Below are 21,466 nucleotides of genomic sequence, written 5' to 3' on the forward strand. Positions count from 1 at the left end.
TAGAGAGGGGCCACAATTGCAGAAAACAGTTTTTGTCAATCGGAAGTCGGCCATGCTTGCTTGTGAATCTTATGCATGGAAACCAGTGAAGCTTAACATAAAAATCAAAGCCCCTTTCTTAAAAAAAAAAAGATGGTTAAAGCGTGAAGCTTGCTCCCATGCAACCTGAGTTTGTCCAAAATCCAAACTGCTTCGACCCTGTTGGGATGACGCAATCCGGTGTAGATGTTGGCTCCATAACGTGAGGGACGTAGGTTCACGCACTTGATGTGCCCTTGAAGAAACCCATTGTGTAAGTTGGCTTTCCCACGGTACATTTTGAACATAATGATTTGGATTGGCTTTCTCCCAAAGAAAATGCTTCGCATTTCATCATCTTTCACTTCACCTGCGATCATCATCGTCAGAAAATGTTGGCTTTCAGTGGGTTTTGGTGCGTCACCATCAGTAAGGCATAGAAAGCTTCACTTTAATAATATAAATGAGGACATGCATTTGAATCTGAATTTTGTGAATCTTAAGTTTGCCATAGGCATAGGAGTGGCAAACTATAAATGCAGTGAAAACTATAAATGAAAAGTGGTGTAGTTATCAGGGCTCTAGTTAATAGCTGTGTGAAAGGTCAAAGTTGCAGCCGCTTTTCCATTGCTCTCTATCTCCCCTGTGAGTCATGCTTCACAATTAGACTACTTGATTACCTGATCGTTCATTGTACCTTGCACCATTGTACCTGGTACTTTGCACTGCCCACACATTTTCTTGAAAGGGGTGAGAATTTTGTCTCCTTGGCGGTGAGAGTGTCGAATAAACACCAGTTTTCATCCCGCTTAACTCACGGCAGCACTTCAGCTTAATGGGTATACGGGGACTGCCACCAAGTCTCTTTTGAAGCAAAGGTAGATCAGATTCACAGTATCCTCAGCGGGAGCAAAAGAGCATGTGACTGATGAATACTAAAAAAAAAAAAAGAATAGATTAGCTAGATAGCTTATTTCATCGTACACTCTTCTGTGTGTGTGTGCGTGTGCCGTGATTGGTTATGTTCCACTGCCCCTGTCTCGATCCCGGTAGATTGTGACAACGCTATTACTTACGTTTGCTCTTATCAAGCCCGCACTCCCTCTGTTATCTCGCAAACGTGCTTGTTGTACTTCGGTAAGTGCAAGGGGAGAGAAGGTAATATGCAAGGCGGCCTTGGCCCACTGATATGCCACGTCCTGCGTGATCAACAGCGAGCATTGCGTGTGATCGCCCGTGTTGTGAGAAGCTGGCGTCAGTGTGTTGGCCGTGCTCCTCTGTGACTCACCTGGGACAGAGGTTAAGGGGGGGAAAAAAAAAATGAATCGTAACTCCTCTTCTGTGGATGTTGGAAAGGCTGCTTCGTGTGTTGTTGCTTTCCTGGCTGTCATCTGGTGTGGGTGGCTGGGACGTTTGTGAGTTGCCTTGTTTGTGGCCTCATGGCTGGGCATCTCCTGTGGCAGGTTGTTGAATATGGGACCAGACTGACACAAGCCATGTCGACCAAGTCGAAGGATGCGTCGCGGGGAAACGGGGTGGTCTCCCTGGCCGAGCAGGCCACGGACATCCACAAGACGGGATACCTGAGGAAGTTTAAGGTGAGCGGGTTTTCCCCCTCCATCTCCCTCTCTACTGTCCGGTCGGAGTTGTTTGCAGGATTTAGTGCTGCCTGGACGCAGAGTTGGTAGTAGGGTCTTTTGGGAGCAGTCTTTTTTCTTGCCTTTTGCATATTTAGGCTGCATATGCAGGGCTAGCATTATGTATGTAGTAGGGCCCCATTTAGGGTGATGAAAGCGGGAGGTAATTTTATTATGGCAAGTGCTGGGCAGTAAAGTACGGGTAGCCTTATGCTAGCTTGCCATTGTCAGGCTTAAAGGAATTTCTCGGTTCTTTTGGTATTGTTGTTGCCGTAGGGAATTTCTGGGCTTTCTTCTGCAGTTTTGTACATAGAATGCACATGCAACTTATGAAAGCTGCTTTGTATCAGAAGTGTGTTTCGTTGACTTTGGCTCACTTGGAGATTGTAGTGTCAGCTGTCGTCTTGTGTGATGCATGAGCTCGTTATGAACGGTATAGCCCTGTTTCATACGACACTCAAGTGCATTGCTAGACAAAGCTGTTTTTCCTAGTGTCAGTGGCCTTGATATAAAGCAGACATGATTATTTTGTTTACGACTGTGAAGTTATATCAAATTTTTGATTTGGTAGCTTTAAAATATTTGAATGAATGCTGTGCATTTGCACCAGCCAGCTACCATAACATTGGTTTGTTAATGTTTTGACAATTTGTTTGAATGTCTGCGTTGGTGTAGCATGCGTTTGGAAGCTATGCAGCCATTTGACATTGACGCGTGAGTTATGGTACCTGGGCTGAAATTTCAAATAGCCTCTACAGAATATTGCTCAAAACTTTCAGCGTTCATCTTGGGCATCTGCAGCCATGATTTTATTAGCGAGAAAATAGTTATGTATTTGTATTTGAGGCTTATTGGAAGGCGTGTGTTCTGGACAATTGCTTCAGAGCTAGTAGGCATTGAGGAGGGATTTTGGGCTAGGGCTGATGATGCACTTCAATTTTTTCAGTAGTTTAACTTCCGCGCAACCACCACCACTTATCTTTTGTGCCGCTTGCACCCCGATTGGCTTACGCTGGCATGAGGATCTGTCCTTGACTTATTTTCCTCCTTGTGTTTCCTCCTTCTAGTGCAAGTGCAAATGGTTTTTCCACGTCTCCATGCTGCTACAGGGCAGCATTGAACAAAGGGACGTTGTTAAAGGAGGTAGAGGTCGTGGATCTAGCCTTGTAAGCTCGAGCTAGGTTTCAGTACAACCGATTTTACTGTAATGTGTGGCAGGAGGTATGGAGGGGAAAGAGTAGAAAGAGCGGCGTGACCTCCTCCCCGTGCATGCTAATTTGTTTGGAGCCAGTGATTAGTTTTCGACTACCTGAGGGTGCCGCCGCTACCAGTAGCGATGTTCCGACGGTGTGCAGACCATGAAGAAGAAGTTCTTTGTGATGCGGCGGGAGTCGGAGGCCGGTCCGGCCCGGCTGGAGGTCTACGACAGCGAGAAGAAGTGGAAGGCCGGCGTGCTGCCCAAGCGCACCATCGCGCTGCGCTCGTGCTTCAACATCAACCGGCGGGCGGACGCCAAGCAGCGGCACGTGCTGGCCCTGTATACGCGCGACGACTCCTTCGCCCTGGTGTGCGAGAACGAAGCCGAGCTCGAGGCGTGGCTCAACGAGCTGCTGCTGCTGCAGCGAGGCTCCGGCGAGGTCGACGGGGACGCCAGGCCCAAGCCCCTCTTCGGTCAGTGGTTTCAAGTTTCGAGTTTATTTGGCACTACAAGCCTGCAGGTAAAGCGATAACGTGAGGGTGCAGGCAAAAAATGTTTTTTCAGGCCGGTTGGCAGAACGAAAACAGCGATGTCTTATTGCGGCCTATGCTGAACCAATTAAAAAAAAAAAATTCGTGCACCCTTCATCGAACAATGACGATGGTTGAACGCGAAGTTTTCTTGTGACAGATGCTTTGGTTGTCGTCTAATACCCCTGTCACACGGCAAATCTAATGTCATTCAAAGTGAATGACATTTACTGTTAATGACATTCGGCTCGGCCGTGCGGGTCTACACGGCGAAACAAATGTCATTTGATTGTGATAGCGGTGACAATTAGCGAGCTCGCAAAATTACATTTCAAGTGCATATAGAATGTTTTAACACGTAAAATTTAAAAGAAAAACGTAACAAAGGAATATTTTTAAAAATAAAAACAAGAAAACCAGTGATTTAGGTGACATCAGTAGACATCACAAGCTGAGACAAGTCTGCAAAAATCCGGATTAGGGTAGCGCGCGCACTGGGGACGAGATTTTCTTTTTTGTTAGTACTTGCTGGTCTTTCTTTATTAGAACAATAATACAAAAAAGAAAAGATAAGTTTACTGACAGTTTTTGGAAACAGTATTCTTTGGTTTGTTACTGAATTTTCCTGTCTAGGGACGCGCTACTGCTGTCGAGGCTACTCATTCGGCCGCCAACTGAGGTGTAACTGAGGTCCGGGACCTCAGTTAGCCGGTAAATGTCATTCGCCTTGAATGTCATTCGGTATTCTCGTGTGGCGCTCAATTAATGACATTTAGAGCGAATGACATTTGCTGTAAATGTCATTAGATCTGCCGTGTGACAGGGGTATAAGTTTTCCAAACCGCTTTGGCCATGTCAAAATGGAGAAATAGACGCCGGCTTCATAACGCGAGGGACGCAGGTTCGATTCCGACCACTCGAAAGTTTTTTTTTTTTCTTTCACTTTGGCATTTTCGTGTTACAAACGCCATCAATGAGAACACTTAAAGCTTCGCTTTAAAAAGAATGTTAAAATAATTAGAACGCTGAGGCAACACACATTCTGTAACATAAAGAAATAAAAAATAAAAAACAGCAACAAAGGAAACAAACATACCGTATAAACCGGAATATAGGTCGACCCTACATATAGGTCGACCTATATTCCGACCTATATAGGACCCCTATATAGTAATATAGGGGTCGACCTATATAGGAATATAGGTCGACCCCCTACCTTGAGTTGGGAAAAGTTGACACAAAAAATATTTCAGCACAGAAGCGGCCCCACAATGTCTGTTCATTTTCGACGCCCGTCCGTCACTGCCACCCACTATGCCTGTTGAAGTCACTCGTTCGAGCTGTCAGAGTCGTCCGAGGGTGACTGCTTCTCACTGTCATCTTCAGTGCCGTTGAGCGCGTCGCCGGCTATCCACTCATTATACAGTTCGCGGAGCAATCGTGAGCGAAGTTCCCAAACGAAGTCCACCACTTTGTTCTCCAACGGGGTGCACCGCTTGACACCCATGGAACGATCTGTTCCGGGGGTCGCACATGCACAGCTTAGCTTTCTGGCTCTCTCAGTACCGCACACTTTTCTTTGAAACTCCAAACTGGCGTTGCGCTGCCATATTCCCATTCTGCTCGGCGACTCAATCGCCTTCAGCTTAAACGCAGCGGTGAACTGGCGTCGACTTCCGCCACTCATCTCGGAGCTGACACAAACAGAAATGCACACACACACACACACAAGACGAGTAAAAGACGAAAAACAAGAGTAAAGCAAATAAAGGCTTGGTAGTGAGAGAGCAGTCCGACACAAAGGGCGATGGCAACAGACTACGCTTGCACATTGTTGCCAGGCAACAATTTACGTTCTCCCAATGACTGCTATATAAGACGAGGGGTGACTTTTGAGCGGATTTTTTTTTGGAAAAAAAAACTACGTATATACCGGTTTATACGCCTCGAGCTTCGCGATCGCTGCGCCGCCTGCCGCCGCTTCTCCGCGGCGTTGACGGGATTTGCGCTGCGTGACTGATAGGGGCTCGTGCAGTGTTTTGGTTCTATTTCGCTTCTTTTCGCCTTTCCGCGCCATAAAAAATGTGTTATGGTGACGACTATAGGCAAAGAGTACGTTTAGGTTACTTAAAAAGCAGCTGCGTCTTCGTAGAGTACGCGATCGCCTGCAAGAGCTACCCGGGGACGCGGTTCTGCGCGCTTCATCGCCGCTCTTCCGGGCGTCGGCGACGGCAGCAACATATCACCCATGTCACCTCCAAAACATCAGGCACAAATTAATTCTACTGACGCCTCGTTTAGACCTGATACTGGCACAATGCCTCGTTTAGACCTGATACTGGCACAATGAGAGGTTGGCTTCATTTTGCAGCGTGGACAACGAATGCGACTTCGTTTCGCATATATACGCCGCAGAAAAATATGTTTCGGGGACGTGATTACCCAATCCCGGACAATAACTTATGCCTTTTATAAGAATATAAACCATGCGAAAATGTAAAGTGTATTCCAAGCCTGTGCGTCATTAAATATGTGCCCACACACGCCATATAGCAAGAACCAAGAAAATGAAACCACAGAAAAATAAATGCTGTGCCAATGCGGAATTTAGAAACATAATAGCTCTAACGGAAATAAAAAAAAAACAGTGCAGCTTCTGGCATGCTAAAGACGTTCGTCTAGACTTAAGCCAGGTAGGTTTCACTAGACCAACTATACGCGAAATGCACTGCTATTTCGCGAGAAATCGGTGGGGGGGGGGGGGCGCCGTGTACAAATGCGGAGCGGAATCAAGCAATGAACGTTTTAGTAATCCCACACATAAATCTAGCGTTCACTTTCCTTTTGTTTTTCTACTTCAACGAAGAGCTGATCGTACGGCGGACGCATTTTTGGAAGTATACAGGGTAGGCTGTTCAACAAGCGATGAAATGTGTCTTTGGAAGAGTATGGTATGTGATAAGGCCCTCTGATTTCAGTTTCTGGTTTATTCTGCAGGCTCCCTGTGCCATATGACGATATTTTGAAGAAGCATTTAGTCGCGGACGCGGATTATATTGTAAGCCCGTCTCCGCGCTGCTCGCAGAGGATATATGTAGCAAATGAAGGTCTGCGGGCGCGCACCTCACGACAAGACGACTCTGTCGTGTGCTGATCCCCGAGTATAATTATGCATTGTCCATCGTACTTTTGTTGAATATTCCCGAAATTAACCCAGACTGGCTTGTAAATGGTGGTGATCAATATCTGAGGTATAATATTGGCAAACGTAACTGGTGTGCTGTCAGGTATGAGTGCTCCGCTGATTATGTAAGCGCACAAAACCGATTTAAATCGTAGTGTATAGCCGTAGCATGAACATCTGAGGAACCGGTGGTTACGGAGACACGCCTAGTAAATTCAGGTCAGTGTAACTACAATCGGCTCCATCATACGCCGGTTCCGCGACGCTGGCCTGTGACACACACCTGGCGCTTATACAGACCGAAAATACCACACTAAGATCGCGTCGGAAACATTTACACTCTCGTATACACCCCATTTACGAACAGAGTGACTGCTACACAAAAACATGAATTTCAAACGCCCACAACCGGTAAATCTCAGTCGTGAACGTGCCGCAAAAGCAGCTACGGCACTGGGGAGCGGGGCGCGGACTCCCGCGCCTGCTTTCGAAACGGGCCGCTAGGGGGATTTCAGTGGCGCCCCTACAGGCCGCGCTCGAGGCGTATACGGTAAAAAACTTTGATGTACGCAAAACAAAATGGAGACATTGGCTGCTTTGAAAATACTATTGTCCTAACGAGTTAAGCTTGCAAGGATGTGCGTTAACAAGGGAAAAAACCAACTTAGCTCACTTGCAGAATGCACGCACCAAATTTCATTGCTGGAAAACTGTACTCTTAAGGATTTGTGCATGCTCTACTTTCGAACCGGGGAAATGGACTGTTGTGAACCTGTCGAAAGCTCGCAATTCACCCATGATGGACAGCAGCATGCTCTGTTTGGTCATGAAAAGGCTCCCAGGTGGAGTAACCTTTCTTAGAGCAAGTGTAATTAAAGCATCGCAGTTTACCAGTGCTGCATGAATCAGTGACGGCCATTTGTGAGATGATGCACTCTTGGTTTTAAAGTGATAGGGACGTATTTGTAGGTTAGGTGTTGGCAGTCTTTTAAAGCGGTACATCAAAACGAACGAGGAATGGACGTGGTCCTTTCTCATGTATTGACAGTTTGCCACCTGGGACTTGAAAATAATGGGCAGCATGGCTGGCTAACTGGCTTTGCGACTTGCATCGTGTAACTCGACCAAGTGGTGTGTAGATGCTTAGACTCCCCACTGTCGCTTTTGATCCGCAACTGTTTCAGAGAAACAAAAAAAAGCATCTGCAGTACCTTTGTGACCTGTCAGAGCGAATGTGCCTTACATGTAGAAAAGGTGGTACTTACGTAATGTTTTGATTTTAGAAATAGCATGAAGTAACAAAACTAAGAGGCAATTTTTAGCTCTTTTACAGTCTTCCTGCAGAAGTGTGGCATGCTTTTCAACTTTAGTCAGCAGCTTCTGCAGATATGAAAAACTTGTGTGCAGGAATAAATTAGGTAATTGTGCACTTTCATACCTGCTGTCACCAATTGTTATTACATATCCATGCCATGTCTAATGCTGCAGCCAGTCATTATGTGGCAGTAGGTTGATGTTCGGGTATCACTTTGCGGGGTGGCTGAAACTTGCTGAACACAAGATAGTAGTATCTACTCCCCCACAGTGGCTGTTTTTCCGATTGAGACGAATAACAAGGTTGTCATGAGTGTCAAAATTTCGGCCAGCATCAGACTCTCAGGTAATCTAAATAGCCCTCCACCGTGGTGCATGGTATAGCCCAGATTTGTAGGTGCAAAACGCCAACTCAAAGCTGACAGAATTGAACGCCAGGCTCGAATTTGTGGCATCCTGTGTGCTTTTCACACTTGCGCTGCTTGAAGGAAACAATGTTGCTGTTGGAAGAGGGGTGTGTCGTAAAGCACTTGATTAACGTGCAACGCATTGCGCGTGCCCTTGCAGAACATGTTTGGCAGGTGAACGTCAAGACGAAGGGCCTGGGTAGCAGTCGCAACATCACTGGCCCCCACCGGCTTTGCCTGACGGCCAGCGCCCTCACCCTCGTCAAGATGCACACGGACCAGGAGAACCCCGAGACACTCGAGTTCCCGGTGCGTCGGTCTGCCTCCAACTGCCTTTGGGAAGCTTGGGGGTGGGGGGGGCACAGTTTTGTTTTGCCCACAAAAGCCATCGCTCTTGCTGAACCGTTCTTCCCAAACACAGTCGCTTGCCAATTGCTAGTGTTGCGAACTGACTTGTTTTGCGCGTCCGCGCTGTGCAGCTGATGAGCATCCGGCGGTGTGGCCACTCGGACTGCTTCTTCTTCATGGAGCTCGGCCGCTCCTCGGTGACCGGCTCGGGGGAGCTCTGGATGCAGACCGAGGACACGGTCATTGCCCAGAACATGCACGAGACCATCCTGGGGTGGGTTCCTCCCCCCATGTTGCACCTGAAGGCAGAGGGCCCTCGTGACCATTCGGCCGCGGAGCATATAGGAGGAAATCGTGCAGAGGGGCGTTGTATGAATATGTGCGGAATTGGAAGTATCGCTGGGGGCTGCTATGGCACCTGGCACATAGCTGTTGACAGCGTGTGCCGTCTGAAATGCACATTGGAGGACACACAAGCAAAAGAGGGCGAGGGAGGTGAAAGGGACTTGCTGTACCTTATATTTGTCTTTTTATTATTCCTGTTTGATTGCATTTTAGTGTGTCACTTCCGTGGTTTTTAATCTTCTGTTCAGCAGTTTTTCACTATGAATCGAATTGGTTTCAACCAGCCTGACTGGTTGTGTTCCCACACGTATGCAACGGCACCACAATTTCCTCGCCATAGTTTTACATAAATGCACTAGAGGGGGAAACAAAGGCTACAATTGCCTGCCAGCATGGATGAGTTGAGAAGATTTGTGTTTGCCTTGTACCTTGTTTGGCTTAGGACTCAGTGGTGGCTGTAACAATAGGGGAGTGAAACAAACAAGCATAGAGGAATGTTTGTTTTTATAAAATGTACGGCGGCAGAAATAGAACAGAAATACAATGCGTATTTTGCTTTCTTTATTCTTTTTGTTGCGGGCATAGGAATATTTCCTGTTTCAGATTCTGCCATACCAAGCAAGCTGTTACAGTAAAGACCAATGTTGGGAAAACTTAATTTTTCTGTGTAAACTTGATTTCGTGTTACACAAGTGCCAAAGAATGCACTTTCAAAATGTTACAGCTGTACGTTCCTTGTTTATAAACTGAGCACGAGGATGCGGGTTCAGTTCCCGGCCACGAATTGAAGCACTCGTGTGTTCGAGATTTCGGCGCACATTAAGGATCCCAAGGAGGTCAAAATTAATCAGGACCCCTCCACTACGGCGCACCACATCGTGTGCATTGCGTCGGCGCGTTAAACAATACAATCAATCAAATCAAGTCAAATCAGTCATTGTTTAGAAAGCTGTTGCCCTTTCAAGCGCACTAAATTACCATTCTGCAGAGATGTTGGCGTCATGTTCCTGTCGAGCGCAATTTGAAACAACTTTGTTGCTCCCCCCGCGACACCCTCCCTGTGCTTTCAGTGCAATGAAGACCTCGCGCAACAAGGAGGAACTGGGCGCCTTTGCACGTCCCCGGAGCTCGTCAACCAGCGAGAACAGCAAGCCCATCACGCACAAGCGGCCCGCACACGCGGTGGGTCCGGCGCCCCACGCTTCCACCAGCTGCCGCGACCGCTGCGACTCCATGCCCACCTCGCGCAGCCGCAATAGCAGCGAGTCGCACGGAGAGACCAGGTGGGTGACTTTTGCGTGCTCTTTCTGTCTACGCTTTCTTCCTCCTCTGGGAGTGTGCACAGGGGCAGGTTCATCGTGTGCCCCTGTTGGTAGAAAGGGTGTTAGCTACGTACCCCAACAGCTTAGTCAGCAATGCTTTGCCTCATTTCCGGACTCCCCATATATTCTTCCCTGCCGTTCGCTAAATGCAGAACCCAGATGTAGACAAACAACTTTGGGGCATGTCTCGGAACGACCAACATGAGGCCGATTGGCACTGGGCCACAAAAAGCAATGAAACTGAGCTTGAGCTTGTTTCAGCACTTTCTGGGCATGTGCATTATGATATCTTCCAATGCAACCATTTCTTTCTTTTTTTCTGTACTTTTTGGCTTGTGCACCCTTACGACTGGTGTTTGGCTCCTCACACGTGTAGGCATTGATTTTCGGTCAAATTTAGAATATGCATTGCACTCTTGGCATTCTGTTCGTAATCGTAATAAATAAAATCGGGCAATCTCGCTACTCGACAATGTGGCTGGTCCCTTGTACTGATTGATGGCCAGCTCATCGAAGCAAATTTTCAACTCGGTCTGCCACATTCAGGGAGCTTACAATGCAGCACACTGTGCGGGTGGATGGGTATTTTTTTCGACCCTCCAATTTCAATAAATGCACACCACCAACTGGTCTCATGCATTTATTGGAGCTTCTCATCTGCTCGAGCTTTCATTGTGAGTGAAATTTGGCTGTAGCTTCTGAATGCTTTAAATGTAGGAAACAGGCTGGCACCATGGCTTGTGTTCTTTGGGGCAGAAATGCTGACAACTACAGATACGTGTGTTGGTTGCTGTGCACCAGGGATCTACTACACATTGTTTTCTGTTTACCTGTCTCTTCGAGTGGTGCAGCATTTTCTGTTCATAGTGTATGGCTGGCTTTTGTTTGTGCCTGGACCACGGTGCCAAACTTTGGAAAGAGGAATGAAATATGAATAGGACAGTGTAAAAACTAACCTGAAAGGCTTTTGTGAAGGTGCAATGTCACATATGAGTCATGCAATTGTGAGGCATTCAAATGCCTCACAATTCACATTGGATGTTCCTATGTTAGTGAACTTCATTTTCTTGCATAAAGTTTCTTGCTTAGGATGTTTAATCTCTTGTTGGCTAAGTATTGAACGGCGTAATTGTGTTGCTATTCTGACATTTCTTTTGTCACCCTTTGTTTTTCTTTTTCTGCTCAAGTAATGCGCAGATTTGTGGCAGCACAGTCATGTTTGCGTCCATGTGCCGTGTGTTGTATGAAAGGAAACCTGAGTGCTGAGGCTGCATCTGGTGTGTCACCTCCAGCTTTGTGTCACTTGTCCACTTGTTTCTGCCAGGTACCCCTCGTGGTTCAATCTTCAGTCCCAAAATATTCAAAAGATGTCCTCATTTGGTTCTTCCTTTCTTTTGCAAATGTGCTAGGTGCTTTTTTCTTTTTTTTTTTTCTGCAGATATTTTGTGTAGGGAGGAAGAAAGGGTATAACTTTTGTAAGTTACCATTTTAGACTGGCAGTGAATGCACTTTTTATGTGAGCAGTCTTTCTTTAAACAGCCTTTCTTTCCATAACGCTGACTTCACGCAGCCATTTTCACTACTGAGGCCATTGTGGCCGTAAACCTCTTTCTATCTGTTCCGTCTTTTATGCAGCTTTTCTTTTCCTTAGCAGCACTTTATTTTGTGTCGTTTTGTTATTATTAATTATTATTATCATTATCGAGGTTGCAAAAATCTATAGTTTTAACCAGTCGGTGGCGTTTTCTGGTTTATCTGAGTTCTTTTCACAGGTTTGCTTGTGTGTTTATTCTTTTCGAGGCATTGCAAAATCCCGTTGAGCATTCATTTCTTTTCTTCGTTTTGTGCATTTCTTTTTGTTTCTCTTGCCGCTGCATTGCCACCCGCTAAACTACGTGCTCCCCTTCTCCCTCCTCCCCCCCCTCCTGTTGGGGGTGGCATTTGCAGTGGGCTTGGTCGGACCCACACTGCAGAGTCAGCGGCCAGGCCCCATAGTGCGTACGGGAGGACCTATTCGGTCTCCCCACCGTCTAACAACCCCATCACGTAGGTCGTTCCCCCAATGTGGGTGTGTGTGCGTGCCTGCATGGGTGTGTGTGTGTGGGTGCGTGCGTGCCGACTGCACTGTTGGTGCTGGGTTTGAATTCTGGCCGTTCGACCTGTGGGGGTCTGTTTGAAAGTCAGCTTTGCATAAAATGCAACTTCAGTTGTTGAAAGTACCTTCTTGCAGTGCTGAATTTTGTCGAGTAGTTGCATGTGCTGGCTGTGGGGATAAGGGCACTCAGACCATGTAGCTAACTTTTAATGTTTAAGGCCGAGTTTACACCCAAATCTAAATTTATTGCCTTGTTATTTCGCTTGTGCAAACACCTTGGCATGTATTCGAACAGTCATGACAGAAAAAAGGAAATTCAGCAGCTATGAAAGAATCAGTAGTCTTGTGGGGTTTTAAGCAAGGCATGTTCATTGTAGTAGCACCTAGCTTTTGTGATGAAAGCACCAGCGATATGCTAAGCAGTGAGTACTGTTTCAGAAACGGCTAGCCACATATGCTACAGCTTTGTTAATTTTGAGAGGCTACAACTGGGGAGCGACATAAAACGGCATTTTGCAGGTGTCCTCAATGGAGCGGAGGGCTATTAAGTTTTATGCCAGTACAATTTAGCAGCTATGCCTCTGGACAAGCTCTGGTGCGTGGGTGTTGACCTCTGTGTCAACTTCTATTTTGCAGGGTCGGCTCGTTTGACAGCACAAGCAGCGTGCTGTCGATGGAGGAGTCTGATGGACAGGCAGAGTATTTCAAGTGAGTCCCTTTGTCCCTTCGCGTAGTAAGCACTGCTGCCTCCTCGGCATCAATGAAACGTGACACCACGCCGTGCATCGCTTCTCTAGAAAGCTGACGGCACCGACCAGACTTCCCATAATGTTGAATGAATGAAACTTTATTAACGATACAGGGGCTTGGTAGCCTAGTTGGGGAAGAGGGAAGAAGGGAAAGGGAGTGGGGTGGTTGTCAGAGTTGTCCGGTCAGGTCTGCCGCTCGCACGAACTCCCACAAGGAAAGGATCGTGCTCGCGGCGTCCAAGTGAGGGGGCGGGGTTGTCCAATCCTCCAATGAGGTTATGCCGGCGCCCTTGTGCCTGTTCCTCAGCGGTAAAAGGCGAGGGCAGTCCCACAGTAGGTGCCTTAACGTTAGAGAGGCACTGGTATTGCATGTGCAGCACATCGCAGTGGCTGCGGTTAAAAACAAATTTTTGTATTATGTAAAAATGTAAAAAATTCAAAGGCAGTATGCTCCGTATCTGTCTAGCAGTGCCTTGTACTATATTTACAAAACGATTGTAAGTTTGCATAAATATAAGCCGCCCAAGCTTATAGCTTTGCTGGCATACCTGTTGCCAAAGTGAAATTCTGAAACATTTGGATGGGACTCTCTCCCTGACATTTTGAGTGACGTGTTTATGTGCTTTGCACTTGTGTGCTATATGTGTGCGAGTGCTGTGCCCTTCTTGCACTGCAGCCGCTACAGCCATTCACTGCCAATGGACATCATGGCCGGTCCCAAGGAGCCCACCATTAAGGAAGAAGCTGCTGTCGACGAATATTTGATGATGTCTTCACCTGTTGGTGCGTTCTGTTCACGTGCCCTTCACTGAACTTCAAAAGGGTGCATGCTGTGTTTGGGGGAACTATGATGCCACGAAATAGGTCCATATCGCACCTTTGAAACGTAGTGGTTGTTGCAGACATTGCTTGAGCGCTGTGACCTTAAGGCTTTCCAGAATTGAGCACCGCCCTGTGGACGAGGCGTGTCTGTTGATGTACTTGCTGTCAGTGTTGTCCCACTCACGTTGCATGCTTTTGGTAGTGTTAAAGGCTGTCAAGCCGGCCCCTTCTTGGTGTTTCTTAACATTAATCCGATTAGTACAAGGTGTAGGTTGGCTTACGGTGAAAACGGCTTCTCTCTCTTCTGTCTTGCAGGCAGCAGTAAAGGGTCCCACTACCCTCGTCCGACAACCCTGGTCAGCAATCTGGGCTCGCACCAACAGGCGGCTCTGTCGGAGCCCAACGATTACCTCAAGATGTCCATGTCCCCAGCGTCAACTGTACCTGAAGGAAACGGCAAGTGCTTTTCGCAGCAAACCTGCTAGGGGCGCTTTGGTCGAAATTTTTCATGTCGTTTATCCAGTTTGCTACTAAGCCAAATTTCGCGCGAAAGCTGTGGTAGCTCTGAAGCTAACGTAGAAAGTAGTCTCGGAAAGAATTAGGGCATGATTGGCCGCTAAGTACCGTATTTATTCGAATATAGGTCGACCTTTTTTTTCCGAAAATGTGCTTCAGCTTCCTTGCCAGCACGTACAAAATGAAGGGGGCATTCAGGTACGTGATTGGTAATGAACATAACCGAAGCAATGCTGTTTGCAGGTACAGAGTGGTTTGACCAGGCGAGTAGAGTTGAGCAACAAGTGTAGCTGACAACCCGTGGTGTCATCTCTTGCTAGCAGTGTGGCTTTCGGGCAGGGGCTCACTCCTCCTGCTGCTGCTGCTTTCCCTCCCCCAGGGGACGGCTACATTCCGATGAGCCCCGTAGGGTCGATGAGCCTGAGCAGCTCGCTGGAGAAGACGGCCCCGCCCTCGTCCGCGGCCGACATGGGCTACCTGAGCATGGAGCCCCAGGGGGCCACGGCGGCCGTGCCCTGCACGACGGCCCGGCTGGCGGGCTTTGCCGGCTGCTCCTCGCCCACCGTGGTGCACGCGGGCTTCCCCTGCCTGGCCGTGCCCCCCGCCGAGTACATGGACATGGCGCCGCTCTCCTCCTCGCTGCCAAAGTCCGGTGAGTGCCCCCCTGTTTCCCACAGAAGAGGAGGAAGCACAGCGTTTCCATTACAAGCGGAAGGTGGTGCAGGAGAAGCGGAGGGGCTACTATGCTGCGATGCTGCAAATTTAAGCCTCGGCAGACAGGTTGCCTCTTGTCCATTCTGGTGGGCAAGAAGGAGCACTCCACAAGCAGAGTTACCCTGGTATTCTGAATCCTTCAGCATAACTAAGCATTACGGAATCCTCCCCTCAGCCGCCGAGTGGAGGGAGCAAATTGAGTGGAGGAGGGACTCGCAGTACGGCCCTTAGTTGCAGAACTTCCGATAGGCCCCATGTATCAAAAACCAGTCCGCAGTTAGCCCCCCCCCCCCCTGCACCAGGGGCATAGAGAGGCAAGTGTGGGGCAAGTTGATTATAGACTGCCATCTGTCAACAAAAATTGAAGTAACTCAAGTGCTTCCAGCTGCTGCCGTAAGTCATTAAAGAAAGACCTTGGAAAGGCACGTAAACATTACCTAATTTAATGTTTCCTAGCTCAAAAAACAAGCTTTATTTTTGTAAGCTCTGTTATGAAGTAAATGTTTAGCAGAGCTCAGTTCTTGTCCGCTAGGCACCCCGCCAATACACTTCCCTCTCAGCTTCAATAAAGCAGTGGTGCTCGCATATGGCCCGGATTGTGAAGGGGATTTCCGCAACTGGCGTATATTGGAGAACTGTGCTCCACAAGTGCCCATACAATAAGGAGCATCATCCAGAGGTTAAGCAAGGGGCCCTTTCAGGAATATGGGGACATCTGGGGGGGGGTACTGCTCTCTGATATTCTAGCTGAAACTGGGGCCTGCTTGACCTGCACTGTTTTCTTCTTAACTTGCATCCTTGAAACCGTGTGTGGCATGCGTGCATATTTAGCTGCCAGCCTGGGCTAACCTGATTGGATGGATGAGTAAATGGCACCAGAAAGATTTCGATTGAAGCGCTCTTGGTCAGCTGGATGGCCAAGACTCGATCCGCTGGGTCGGAGCTGAGCAACACGATCTATTGCTCCGCCTGAACTCAGCACACAGGTGTAGCCACCTGCGGGCAAGCCCATAGCATATGTGCTAGGTTTGCCCTTTCTTTACATTGGTGGCATTTGTCTGAATGTGGCCCTGGGTAGCAGTAGCTGTACATTCCAGAAATGTTTTTTTCTTCTGGACTGGGAAGACCAGAACTAATATAGAAATGAAGTTTATTCCTCCTCCTCCTCCTTGCCACAGAAAATGATTGATGCTGAAGTGTAAGATACGAAATGATAGAGAAAGAATGGGGCTTTTTAACAGTAATAATTTCGAAGAGATTTCAAATTTCAAACAAAATTTTATAACAAAAAAAGAAAAAAAAAAGATAAAAACATCAATGCCACTTTGCACAGGGTACACACAAAAAAATTTGAAATATATAATTTGAACATATGGGCCTTATGAAGTAATGCTGCAAAAATGAGCTCTGTAAGTACAAAAGTTATATACATACATACAATTATATAAACACTAGTGTTTATTGGTTGTTTTTGGGTAGTCCAGGAAATTTTTTTCCTTGCCACAGAAAATGATGGATGCTAAAGTGTAAGTTACGAAATGATAGAGGAAGAATGGGGCTTTCCAACAGTAATAATTTCAAGCAACAGATGCATAAGGAATTTTATCAAAAAATTGTGGAAACCAAAAAGGTAAGAAAAATAAAAGAAAATGATGAAAACTTGAATGCTACTTTGCATATGGTAGACATAAAAACCATTTGGAATACAGTTAAACCTCAATATAGCAAAGTCGTAGATGTGGGTGGAAATTTCGTAAAATCGAGAATTTCATAAAATCGAGGTTTCGATTTTACAGTTCATTTAACCAGTCGTTGAGGTTTCAAAACCTTGCCCATCGCCCAGAAACAACTGCTATGTAGTTACCTCTCCACTTAAAGTGAAATTTGTACTAAAACTGGCCGCGAAAACTGTGTGAATTAAGAGTTTCAACACTTAGGCAATGGAATTCGGATAGCCGACGGTAGTTCATGTGTCTTCGTAAAACCGGTGCTTTTTCCGCAACGCCTCATTAAATGTGATAGCAGACTAGGTTTCCACTTTTTATTTATTTATTTATTTTTTTTTTTTTTTTTTTTTTTTTTCATTTCGGTTAATACTAAGCGCCGCTGTTAGTCAATTGAACCCGCGTCCATGCCCCATGAACTTCACCCCAGCGAGGTGCTGGTCCGAAGTTACGCCTCTTTTCGTCCGTTCAGTGGTAGGCTTAGGCACGGCGTTGAGGAGTGCGGCGGGCCAACAGCGGAAGGGTGCTATGAAACTTTCCAAAGACTTTTTTCATGTACAAAAACTCTGCAGTATGGGCGCGTGAAGCAACCACGACACTAGAGATAGCCATGATTGTAAGTCGAGCGGAGTACACGTGGACCGACTGCGTGTCGCAGCGCAGCTTACATTATATATCTTCCGGCCAAATTCGATTAAGCAATTACTTTTATGCCCACTGAGCCCTAAAGAAACCGATTTCTCCGCATCGCAGCTGTCTAATGAACACGGGTGAAACGAAGATGACCACGTTCAAAGAGAGCAATTTATTGCCACCAGCACTCGATGTTCAAGCCGTAAAGAAGTCCGTAAGCAGTGCTTGGCGTTTCTTGACCTTGTATGCTGACAGAGCTAACAAGGCTTGCTCTTAAACATTCCCGTGCGCCTGCGTGCCACCGCAGAACGTCGATGGCATCCATCACTTCGGTGGCCGTCGGTCTACTGTCGGTTTCACTGACACTTCCTCAGGTTCTTGTTCAGAACACTTTTCTTTCTCTTGGAGTGCTCACGCTGCTTACAGGACTCGCCTGGTGATGCGCGAACAAAATAATAATGTGGTTATCAGCAAGCACAACCTAGAGCAGCAGCACCGTGAGAAAGGACACGTAGAAAAAAAGCTTGAAATAGGCTTCGGCAGCCTAAGCATAGAGGGCGCTGGCGTAGGCAACGACGGAGACGTCGAAATGGTGGCCGCACTATTCGACCGTCTATGACCACTAGCGGTTTGAGCAGCTTCTTTCATCGCTTTGAATCGTTGTCAACCGCAGATTTCACCGCTTTTCTTTCATTTTAGCCGTTTAAGAGTTAATGCGAGTACTGAATGTTTTCAATGTAGGCTCTGAGAGGCAAAATGAAACGTGCCTCGACCGGAATTTCGTTCTTCCTTTCTGGCCGTGACTTCGTTAAATCGAAAGCGCCGCATGAAATTACTTCGTAAAATCGAGATAAAAATAGATGCATTTAGCAAAATTTTGATAGAAAACTTGAAAAAATTCGTTATATCGAGGTTCAACTGTATTTAGGAACCCAAGCCGACACTGTGGGTGCATCATGACCAGAAACATCCGACAGTGAAAGGGTTAATATATGCACCTTCTGTGTCTTTCTGTGCTTAGAGTGAGTCGTCATGTTCCAGACGTTTTGTGCTGTACATTTTTTTTTTAACTACGTGTCTCGTGGGAAATGGAAAACTGTCTACACAGTCTGGTTGCTGTTCTTGTCAATTATCGTCATCATCAGCCTGTCTGAGGCACCGCAGGATAGAGGCCTCTCTCAGATATCCAACTGCGCACACTTTGCGCTGCTCAAGTCCATCCTTTGCCCTGAACTTTCTTATTTCGCCCTTCCATCGAGTCGATAGTCTTCCCCTGCTTCGGGCCCTGTCTCTCAGTTGCTGCTGTGTAACCCGGATGGTCCACTGGCTGTCATTTTGTAGCATATGCATGCCGAGCCCGAGTTCACTTCTAAATTTGAGCTGCAATATCTTCCACGCAAGCTTGTTATCTAATCAAGATGCTCGTTTCCTGTTCCTAAGCATCACTACTATCACCTTTCGTTAAATAGCTCATTATGTCATCCTAAGTTTTCTTTCCTTTTGAGCAGAATGCGCTTAAGCCCCAACCTCATGGAGCGATTTTGCAAGCGACTTGGGGAGCGACACGACTAGCGACGAACTACTTTTCGCCGCGGACCAAGTCGCTCATCGAATCGCTCGCTTCTGGGTCGCCAGAAACAGTCGCTCGCCTCCCGGAAGTGGCCTGAGCGACTAGCCAATAGGAGAGCCCCTACGTAAGCACGCAACCTCCGGTTTTGGAAGAGAAAGGGAGGAAGATTTTGCAAATCCACGCAGACGGTGTTTGCGGTGTAGCGGCAAAGAAAGCTTTGCATGGCAAAGCTTGTGTACACGCTGAAGCAGAAGCAAGAAGGCTCCCGCACACACTGGGTGAGACCTGTGTGGGAAAAACGACGTCAAGAAAGCGAATTTTTCACGGCGTTCATGTTGGAGCCGAGAGACGAGGTGCAGAAGGAAAAGCGTGCGCTATCGCTCACCCAAACCGGTTTTAGAGATGCAATGAAGTGCAAAAAGCAAGGTAGAAAGGCGTAATACGTTTTAGTTATGCTTTTTATGACAAATGAGCAAAAAAAATGTTTGCAAACAACCAGCGTACCAAGCGCGCAGTGCGGCAACATTGAAATTGCCATCCTCAGTCGCTCGAGCCGTCGCTGTCATGTGGTTGCCTAGGCGAGCGACTTCGGTTCGGCGACTGCGGATCCTAGTCGCGTCGCTGGAAAAATCGCTCCATGTGGTTAGCACTTTTGATTTCCGGCAGAATATCAGGCCACCATAGAATTTGCCACATGGTCCCAGCTGTCGTCCAGGTCGTCTGCTTTGTGTGATGCAAAGTGAGCTCAAAGCATGCTCAAACAGTGTATGCAATGCACAGCACACCATGTGACTGGTGTCTCTTCTTTTACACGGCTAATGAGGTTCAGCGGACAAAAGAAAAACACATCTCTTTGCAGCAAGGAGTGCTAGCGAGGGTGATTGTGCTCTCGCTTCTGCGCAGTTGGAGAGAGCTGCACGGACTTCAGTGGCAGTTGGTGCTCGGCGCACAGCCTTCAGGACGTGCCAAGTTCGGCCTCTCCGCTGTCAGCCAGTTTGGAGGGCTTTCATTTGGACAAGGTGGGTGCAATGCCACAGTGTTGCCTGGTCTTGCTTAGGCCTAACATGCACTGGGATGACCTGCATACCTGCTAAACTGCACGCATCCTCGGGAAGTACAGCGGAACCCCGATACAGTACGAATTTCAAGGTACCGCGCTAGAGTGTCGTATACCGGTGTGTCGCATGATCAGGGTACGGGTCAGTGCCGCCTTAGTAGGTGGTTTTAAGCGACAGGTGGGCTGAGAACTTGTTTAAATTACTATATTTAGCGCGTTTTCTTGTGATGTGCAGACACCAAACTAAAAGCCCCAAGTTTCCAAAAAAAAAAAAAGAAAAACTCCTATTTTGTGTCCTCTTCGCGGCGTCTGTGCTACCCCGCCAGCCACGTGCCTCCTGCACTCAAGGTAAGCTAAGAAGGCCGACGTAGCCGACCAATGCGAGATTGGGTAGAGGTGAGAGTGTGGCCAAGGCTGCAGACAAGTTATTGCCGTCGGTCATTGCCGTCAGGCATTACGTACGGTATTTACTCATGTAATAAACCAACTTTTTATTTTTTTCCTGAAAATTCGGCATGAATTTGGGGGGAGGGCTCATTATGCAGGAAAAAGTTCCGATAGATTTTTGAAAGCTGGTATTTCATACAATAAAGATGCTAAGAGAAGTGCTGTCAAAGCTTTACATTTCTAGTAAAAACAAGTAGGTAACTATGTAATGAAATTTATTTTTTAATCGCAACATGCTAGTGGCCCTTTGGTGGAATCTGAGCTGACCTCCGCACTGAAGTCACTTGCGGCTTCCCGGTCATCTTCCGTGCCGTCGAGGCACTCCAAAACTTCTTTTCCCACACCGGGAAACTTCCCTTCTTTGGGCCCACGAAACACACAGCGATCCCTGTTCACCACCCAAAAACCTCGTTTTCACCCGTAGCGTGCAAGCAGTGGGTCACCAGCCATGCAGTTTCCATGTGCTTCAACACATGCTCCACCACGTGCAGTTTAAATCCGGCTGCATAGCTCATGTACTGGCCCATCATACGCTGCACACCAGGAGCACAAAACAAGGTCGGAACACAGCTGAACAGAACCATGGAGTGTAATGGCAAAGTTGTGGAGCAGCACAGAGCAGGGAAGGAGTGCAGAGTACATTTGGTGCTTTGTTCGCACGCCACAGCATTTTCATGGTGCAAGAATGTTTGTTGTGTGTTGAGCAGGTGGTGCTCCGCAAGCATGCAATTTTTAAATCGTTAGCCGCAGCATTCGCACTCCGGCTACTTCATATCTCCGGCTACTGTTAAGATTTATTTTTGTTGGAATGCGTTTTTAGCTTTCCTGCGCGTACT

General features: G+C 47.3%; 1 protein-coding gene across 2 annotated transcripts in view; it reads left to right on the forward strand.

The window, feature by feature from the left end:
• Chico (insulin receptor substrate 1 chico) overlaps window positions 1-21,466 on the forward strand; it is a 34,215-nt gene that overhangs the window by 3,963 nt on the left and 8,786 nt on the right. Inside the window, exons 2-12 of one of the 2 annotated variants that reach the window (XM_077683295.1) lie at window positions 1,482-1,616; window positions 3,011-3,326; window positions 8,449-8,597; window positions 8,768-8,910; window positions 10,052-10,264; window positions 12,251-12,349; window positions 13,035-13,106; window positions 13,824-13,930; window positions 14,285-14,425; window positions 14,865-15,137; window positions 20,030-20,145. In XM_077683295.1, the coding sequence (XP_077539421.1) occupies window positions 1,515-1,616; window positions 3,011-3,326; window positions 8,449-8,597; window positions 8,768-8,910; window positions 10,052-10,264; window positions 12,251-12,349; window positions 13,035-13,106; window positions 13,824-13,930; window positions 14,285-14,425; window positions 14,865-15,137; window positions 20,030-20,145 (1,731 nt within the window). In that variant the 5' untranslated portion in view covers window positions 1,482-1,514. The remainder of the gene's footprint in view (window positions 1-1,481; window positions 1,617-3,010; window positions 3,327-8,448; window positions 8,598-8,767; window positions 8,911-10,051; window positions 10,265-12,250; window positions 12,350-13,034; window positions 13,107-13,823; window positions 13,931-14,284; window positions 14,426-14,864; window positions 15,138-20,029; window positions 20,146-21,466) is intronic. The other variant, XM_077683296.1, reaches the window with a different exon arrangement.

Source organism: Haemaphysalis longicornis, unplaced genomic scaffold, assembly GCF_048455015.1.
Source record: "Haemaphysalis longicornis isolate Haplotype H1 unplaced genomic scaffold, Haemaphysalis longicornis Haplotype H1 scaffold_9, whole genome shotgun sequence".
Taxonomy (NCBI): Eukaryota; Metazoa; Arthropoda; class Arachnida; order Ixodida; family Ixodidae; genus Haemaphysalis; species Haemaphysalis longicornis.